The sequence below is a fragment of the Chrysochloris asiatica genome, unplaced genomic scaffold, assembly GCF_000296735.1.
Source record: "Chrysochloris asiatica unplaced genomic scaffold, ChrAsi1.0 scaffold00017, whole genome shotgun sequence".
NCBI classification, from domain to species: domain Eukaryota; kingdom Metazoa; phylum Chordata; class Mammalia; order Afrosoricida; family Chrysochloridae; genus Chrysochloris; species Chrysochloris asiatica.
In genome coordinates this window covers 27539512-27548061 of record NW_006408535.1, presented here as the reverse complement: position 1 = coordinate 27548061, position 8550 = coordinate 27539512, and the positions used below count along the sequence as shown (strand labels likewise).

The 8550-nt window shown below is 44.4% G+C and overlaps 1 protein-coding gene across 1 annotated transcript; it reads right to left on the bottom strand.

Moving 5' to 3' along the window:
* Positions 1-2470: 2470 nt before the first annotated feature.
* On the bottom strand, positions 2471-5820 carry LOC102839634 (granzyme B-like). Its single transcript, XM_006835512.1, has 5 exons — positions 5727-5820; positions 4528-4672; positions 3948-4083; positions 3481-3741; positions 2471-2632 (listed from the first exon to the last, which is right to left on the bottom strand). Exons 1-5 carry the CDS (start codon positions 5779-5781, stop codon positions 2471-2473), a joined length of 759 nt encoding a protein of 252 aa, XP_006835575.1. The 5' UTR covers positions 5782-5820.
* Positions 5821-8550: the final 2730 nt, after the last annotated feature.

Here is an 8550-nt window from a genome sequence, read left to right as displayed (position 1 = left end):
TGATTCTGCACAGCAAGAACTTGCAGTAATGACTGGAATTATGTTTCTGATCAGTCCAATAGAATGGATGTTTAAAGTTGGAATCTAATGTATTCAGGCAAATATATGAATGATTTTTCCCAAAATTGAATCTGTAAGATTATGTTCATAGCTATCCTGTCTCTTAGGTGAAGTTGTTTCAGTGAATACAGTTAGAAAATTTTGTTTCTAAACTACAGTCATTTCCAAATCCATAGATTTTGTTCTTGGGTCACATATGATCATTCATGCAAATCACAACCATCAGTGAAAAATAAAAGTGCAATATGTCTATTCCTATGTCTTTCCTACATAGATCTAGGCCATATGGACACACATGGTGGAAGGGAGAGACATTAGGCAATCTCAATGAAAATACTCAACACAGTTTCACTTGGGTGCTGATGATAGACTTGTTACACTCACTTTTATGTCTGCCACTTGGTAGGTGTTCAGGTTTATTTGTTGGTTGATTGTGGCAACAATTGTGCTTTCCTTTCCTACCGCAGAGACAAGTCCTTTCTAATTCCAATGATTGACATAATCCATGCTTTTATCCAGGAAGCTTAACCTAGAGGACAGTCATGATGAAGAGGGACAGACAGTGGACCTTGAGTTTATGGGAGGTGTTGCAGACTGTGTTGACCTGGTCAGAAGTTCGAGGCCTACAAGGCCCGAGTGTTGCAGGCCGCAGGCTCGGGGGAACAGATTCTAGCCATCTGACAGTCATAGCAAATTGTTTTTCATCTTAGTGTTTAGTTATGTTTTATTAATTGCATGCATGAAGCCCTTGATATCCACAGATAAATGTAATATTTTCCTAAAAGCCAAGACTGTAAAATTCCAAACAGGCAAAGTTTTTCCCTCAGAGAATTCATTCAAAGTAAATTGGGTGGCTCCCCGGTCTCTGTTCCAAGGACAATAGGAATGCCCTCCCTAAAGTGTTTCCAGGTGCTGCCTATTCACCTGGTGCCCATTCACCTGGGCTGGGTAGCCGACACAATGGGAATCCTCCCAATCCTCCTTTTCCTCCCCCCATTTGAGGCTAGGTGCTAAAAGGTATGTTAATTAAGCTTGAGAAACCAAGTTGTGGTCATGAGATCTGAACCTGCAAAGTATGATGTAAAGTTGCCTGAATGTCTGGAAAAGTAAGATTGACAGCTGTACCTTGTCTTAGTACCTCCTAGCTTTGTGTATGGTTCCTCCCCTAAATAAAACAGAGGCGCAGAACGAATCCAGGTGCATTACGACCGGCAAGGCGTGCTTTACAGCATGCAGGGTGCTCATTCCAGCATTGCAACCATACTGCCTGCTTAGCCAAGATGTTTACTATGCAGGATATTATGGCCCTCGTGGCTGAGATGTTTGCAACGCAGGATCTGCCTGATGCCAGTCCAGCATTCACTCTGGTTTCGGGTTGCCTCTTTGTCTCTCTCTGTGTATTCTTTCTATATCTTTATCACCGCCAGATATCCCCTCCTCGTGAACCAAACACTCGTGAACAACCAAACAACTATGTCGAGGCCAGTCCCCGGCAGGGAGGCACTTAACTAAGTGTTGAATTGGATGGGGGTGATTTGGTTCTGTCTAGTTGAGCTTTGGGACCAAGGGTTCTGGAGAGTGATCCTACTTTCCTAGCACTAGCTAGGAACCCTTGAACCCTCTGAGGTTCTTCTCTGTCAGAGCATGGACTGAGTTGGCACCCCAGTGGTGAGGCACTGCTGGAACCCTCACAGGGCTCTGGATGTCCTTGGTGGCAAGCTGAGGAGACAGTCCAGTTTAGATCAGTGTGGTCTGGAGGGAGCAGGAGTTGGCGGATTCTGAGAACTTTCTATGTGAAGTGGGAATGAAGGATAAAAAGTGGCTAGAGAACTGAGGTCTGGGCTGGGCCCTAAGTTCAGAGCAGGGCAGAAATGGGTAGGAAGGAGACTAAGTCCAGTAGAGAACAAAGAACTTTTCACAGACCTTCCCTCCAAAATTGCCAGTTTCTCTAGCTATAGGAGGGAAATGTCCTGCTCTTGTTCTTCCCTGAGATCATGGTATGCCTATTTGACCTCCAGACCCCATCGAGCATCTCCTTTCTGCCTGGCATGTAGCACATGGAAAGGAAGTAAGAAGTACATCCAAATCCAGGACCAGAGAGGTTTGTGTTTTCTCTTGAGGGTGTTCAACCTCAGCTCTGGAGAAAAGTAGGCCATGAAGATACAAGAATAAGTAATAAGAAGATGCATGAATATTTTGCATGGGGATTTTGGGATGTGGTAGGGACCACACACACACACACACAAAATCAGAACACAGTGTAGAATTACGAGCATGTCCTACTTAGTCCACACATGGTGAATTTGAAAGAAAGTCAAAGTATAAATAAGACAGCAACCCTCTTTTCTCAGCCAGGACACATTTATTAAGGTGCTGGACCTCCTGAGAATATGATCATACATAGAGGGGCTCAGTTTGATTTCTTCATTTGGAGGCTCTTTATGGTCTTTTTTATCCATATCAGGAAACTCGAGATTTTGGTGAAGACCCGTGGAGGAGTAGCATCGTTGAGCCCATAGGAGACAATGCCCTGAGCCATGTTGTCACACACGAGCGGGCCTCCAGAGTCTCCCTGTGAACAGAGAGGGGAAGGACTGAGCTTATTCTCCTCCTGTTTCTGCTGCCCTGTCAAGTTTCACACTCCAGGAGAAGGCCACCTTGTATGGTGTGAAAAAACATGGTCTGTAGGCCTCTGGGAATTCTCAGCTATCAAACTCTAAGCCTAGATATTGTTGTTGATTCATCTCAACCCAGGCTGTGTCTACCTTCTGCTCCTAGGTCCAGGATGCGCTCCCTATAAGGGACTGTGAGACCTTTGGTTCCAGCTACTGTTTAAGTCAACAGAGGCAGGAGAGTGCAACAAAATCCAACATAGAGGACAGTCTACTAACAAAAGTGGCTGCCAGCTCTTGCGTTGCTTGATGCCTGTTTGTAATTACTTCATATGCGGGTGAGCTATTTTCTGGTATTTGTGCCCTGGGGCCAGCAAGCTTCCCCCTCCCCCAAATCAACAAAACAACAAAGAGATAGTGTCATGTTGCTTGAGAATCATGACCACCCCATGTGTTACAGAGCAGAGCTGCTCCATAGGGTTTTGTTTATAGGACACCTCTTTCTTGTGCTTGAAGCATCTACTTTAGTTTAGTAACTGAACACAAACAGTTTGTATCATCCAAGGACATTTAGAATGGGGCAGAGAGTTCTCAATTCTTCCTTTTGGAAGAGGGCCTTATTCAAAGTCACCATTGGGAGGCCAGCAGAAACCCTAGTGACTCCTCAGTGAGACTGTTCCCCTCTTCTCTTCCCAAGGAAAAGTCACAAGCTAGTGGGTGAAGGAGTTCCCTCACTGATTGGGTTTCCTGGTCCCTTCCCCTCACATCCTTCTCACTAGAGCTAGGCTAGGTAGATGCTACATCCCACCTGAAAGGAAGAAGACTTTTTCTTCGGGTCTCCCACGCATATCTCATAGGCGCTCTTGTAATATTTGGGGTAGCGGGACTCACACATCTGGTCCTTCTGTACAGTCAGGTTTACCTCATACAGTGTTGGTGATGGTCTGTCATTCAGCGAGCGCTTGCCCCAGCCGGCAACACGGCATGTCTTCCCTGGTTTTACCTGGGTCTTTGTCTTAGGTAGCTGGAGTATGCCTACAGCTTTTGTCAAATTGGCCTTTTTCTTCAACTGATAGGGAGAGACAAGAAAGTCCAGGTCAACAACAACCTGCTGAGTCTAGAGACTCTGACTGTCTGCAGCATTTTCCTGCTCATTCAAGGCCCTAAACCAAACAGGCAGCCAAGATAGAAAGATGGCAAAGACAGGGGTCATGCTGGAAAGAGAAACTCCCTGGATCCTGGAAAGCAAGGTGCAGTAGGGGGGTTATGCCTCACTTGTAGGAGCATGATGTCATTCACATGTGTCTTTGTATTATAGTCTGGGTGGGTGATGGCTCTTCTCACAGGGATGAACTGCTGTGTCTCTTCATTCTGACTGATGTCATGGGCGCCCAGGGTGACATTCATGAATCTGTAGAGAGAGAGGAGTGGGGCAGGGGGAGTCACAGGAGCTGTAGCCCAGAATGTGGGGACAGCAGATGATAGGCAGGACAGGACAGGCGTGTACCTTATGGAAATGGAGGGGACAGGAGGGCTTGGGACTGAGCTCACTATGCTTTCTGCTACTTGTAGCCCAAGATGCTGGAGTCCTTGGTAACTTCACCAGTGTTCTCAGGGATAAGTTGCTCCCAAGAAAACTGGCAAGTTTGTTTGCATTTTGACCCCAAATTCATGCTCCCTGTTCTAAATATGGCAAAGTTGGTCACTTTAGAGTCCATTTCTTCACCAGGTGCTCGGCACAGACTTGTTCCTCTCCCCACAAAATTAGCTGCCCTCTTTCCCACTCTGTGTTATGAAGTGCCCTTGAAGAAAGTCCAGCTACCCAGGGGAATGTGGGCTCTGTGCTGCTCCTCACCTTCCAAAACAGTGAGCAGCCGTCAGCACAAAGTCTTCTCGGATCAGGAAACCACCACATTTTCGTTTTATGCCTTTCAAGAACTGAACATATGCCATGTAGGGACGAGAGTGGGGCTGGGCCTCATGTCCTCCGATGATTTCCCCTGAAGAAGAACTCTGGTCTGCTGTGTGTACCACTGAGCCCCACAGCAAGCATGTGCTTGTCAGCTTCAGAATTCCTATGCATTTACAAGTCTGGGTTGGCCTGAGGTGGGGGGTGGGGGGTGGGCTGGAGTAAAAGGCCTTAGCCTCTCCTCTGAACAAGGAAAGAACAGTCTTTGGTTTGTCATCTCTATTTTGCACATAGTTGGAGATGAGCATAGTTGTCTTAGGGATGTTCCAGAGTCCACTGAAAATTCCTCTCTTTGTCTTTCTTGGTTTGAAATAAATTTCTAAGATCCTTAGCATACTCTGATATCTGGAATGGGACTGCTTTCACATGGGCAGGACATGCGTTTGGGGTCTAAATTGTATTATATCCCATTTCCTACAGCCTGATAGAGTGGGTGCCCAGCATATGTTCATTGGCTTTCTGAAGGAATAACTACCAATTACTGGAAGAAGGTAGCTGGGGTCATGGGATTCTGGATAGCAGAGAATTTGGGGTCTGCAAGAGTTAGAGACCTGTGCTTAAAAAGAAGGAAAATGCTGAAGCATGAGAAGCAATATGTAGCATTGGAGAAATGGACTAAAGGGTCTTGGGGCAAAACAAAGATCAATAGTTTTAAAGGGACAGTGGTTCTACCAGTTCCAGAGTCAACTGAGCTGTGTATGTCTCTTCCAGGCAGAGGGGAGAATGAAAGGAGGTCTTGTCTCAACCCAGATACAGAAGCCAGATCCACTTTACCCTGTGCAAGGACATTTGAATTTTTCTCCTTTCTTGTTCCCTACTCAATTGCCTTGCACTTCTAGAAAGTTCCAGTTTCCACATGAAAATTGTAGAAGCTGGGGAAGGTAGAATACCCCTGCCTCATCTTAAGAACAGATGTTCCACCTGTCCAGCAGATAGCTTATCCAAAATTATACTGGGGCCTGCAGTGGGGCTGGAGGTAGTAATAATCTTTCTAGTAGATAGATGGATCAGAAATGTCCAGAAGGCAAAGATCAGTGCCTCCTATGGCATTGGGTGGGGTCTGGAGGGTGGGGTCAGTCACTTACCTGTCTTTGCTCTAGGAACCAGCATGCAGGCTAAGAGGAGCAGGAGGAGCTGCATCTTCCCAGGCTGATTGTCCAGGTCAGAGTTTCAGGGGCTTCCTCCTGGCTTGTTTTTATCCCCTAAGAGAGGAAGACGGTAGAGGGGGGCTCAGTGATCTCATGGTTCCCTCTGGTTTTGTGGTGATTCATAATGAAAGGCTTTGTACAAAAGATGCTCTTCACCCCCATTGCACCCTGCCAGCTGACGTTTTTTGAGTGCTTTGTGGGTGATTCAGCAGTCTCCACCTAAGCACCCACAGCTGATGACTCAGAGCAGGGTCGAGGGCTAGAAGACGGGAACTGTAGGTTGTAATATAACACTACCCAGTAGAAGTACTAGAGTCTCAGAAACCAGTGTTCCCAGTGACAAAACCATCAATGTTTTCATTTCAACATTGCGGAGTTATTCAGGATAATTTTCCTAGAAGATGTGTGTTTAGGCCCTTTTTCTGTGCCAGGATGGAGCATGTTGGATATGTGTCTCCTTTTGTTAGGGTGCAACTGTCTGGTGGATGAGATAGAACCACAATATGGTGAAGGTTATGGTAGAGGGACACATAAGGAAGTAAGGAGGCAGGGCTATGTACTAAATGCATATAAGACATGCATTATCATCATAGCTCCTATCTTAGGTACCATTTTGTTTTCTACATCCTTAAAAAAACACACAAAACACACATAGTGAAAGAGAGCACATCTCCCAATGTTTTCAACAACATCTTGCACTTGACTTTTATTGACCTAGGTTAAGGAATCACTGTGACCCCAGAGTTGAATCCATGGATTGACTTGACTCTTTGGGTAGGCTGGGGTGGATCACACTCCAGTCCATGAACTCAAAATGTGTAAGGCTGGTTCACCCAGGGAAGGTCAATTTAGTCAATTTCTGATACCATGGGAAATGGGGAAGTGTGCCTAACATCTATATACCAATAATTACTCTTCTAATGTTCTCTCTCCTGTGTCCCTGGATCCACACTTCTGATTTGATTGCAGGGGTCTGATTTCAGGCCTTGTAATATTATCAATGACTCTACAAATGTTCCTATTTTATATGTAATTCATGAAATCTAGGGGAAATTTAAAGAAGTGCTGAAAGTACGTTTCTGTTTGTATTTCTGATATGTGATTCTGGTTTTCTTAGAAGAAAAAAGTATCTCAGAGGCTAACCTACCATGATGGAAATGTTCACTCAGATCACACTCTTTCTCCCTTTTATTTCTATTCTCCTGATGTCCTTCTCCATCATGTAGGCGATTGTAATGCCTGACCCATGAAGGGTAGCCAACCCCTTGGACCTCAACTTCTTACTGGACTATATTTAGTTCATATTGGGTGTGGGCAGGGACATTTTATGTAAGTATTCATGAGTGATGGCTGCAGCACAAGGACATTTGAGTCTGCTCTTCTAAGTTAATTTCCATGAATTTGAATGTTCTCTTAAATTTTGACAAAATCAAAGTCTGAAGGTTTAACAGACCATCATTTGGTCCCTGCTGGTTTGATTTGGCCATTAGATTCATCTTTGTTGATATTGTCTCTGCATTCCTAATGGGTGGGGGTAATAGTTGGTATTTCTCTGGGTTTTACATCCTATCAAAAACCATTCTGAGGGAGAGACTTGTTAGCGAAGAGGATGCAGGTTATGTATTGGAGAGGGGAGAGTAGCACTTACATATGTCTCTGTAGTGGCAAGGGTGTGGTGAGGGCAGCAATTGAAAGTGAAAGATGTCAATAGAATAGATACTTTTCATCAAATTTTCTAGAATTTTTGTATCTGTTAAGAACCTTTTACTTTCTCCTTGTAGTGTTCCTAATTCCTCAATAACAAAAAGTTTGGGAGAGAAAGTTCTGGATTGTAGATAATTCAGTAACTTTCAGGAGTGAATAAATGTTTCATGTAATGGGTAGAAAGAGAAGTAGAGAGGAAGAGTAGAGGAGAAATGGAATTAAATGAGAACAGTGCACCCTCCTTACTAAATCAGGACCCTGTGCACCAACAGACTCAAAAACAACGAACTGATGTTGATCACATTTCTTTGTGGGGGCCAGTTTGAAGAGAGTGCTATGCTGGGTTGTGATGTCACCTTTGATATGACCTTGGGTCACACTCAAGAGTCCCCTCACCCTAAATCCAGTCTGGGGATATCTATCTCCTCAGAAATATCTCCCACCAAGGCCCTTTCCCTCCCTTCTGCAAAGCATTTGATATCCATAGGGACTGAGGGTCAAACCATAGCCCTCTGTAGTGACCAGATTCTTTCTGTTTCCATCTCTTCCAGGAATTAAAACTTGGTGTGGATTTGCAATCTATTGAAATGAGAAGAAGGGTAGGATGTATTGAATGTAAATTTGAGGATCTGCTCTGTAAACCTGTACTCAATTCACATTCAAAAGTTAAAAAACAAAAATGAGGGAAGTTTCTTTAGAACTGAAGTGTGAGGAATCACATGGTAGAATTACTACAAAGATGTGTGAAAATTTTCTCTTTTGTGCTTCTTGAAAAGAGGAGTTATTCTTTTTAGAGTGTGGGGTGGTAAAGAAATAAAAAAGGAGAGCAAGTCTGAGTCTACAAGAGTCAAAGTGATTTGCTTATTTTTAAAACTGTGCTTTTTATGTTTCTTAAAATAGAATATTAGGAGAACCATGGATTCGTAGGATAAGCCCTGAACTGCGAACCACAAGCTCAACAGGTGACCTGCAGAAGAAAGATGAGGCTTTCTACTCCTGCAAAGATGTTCAGCCTTGGAAACCCTATGTTGTTGTTGTTGTTAAGTGCCGTCGAGTC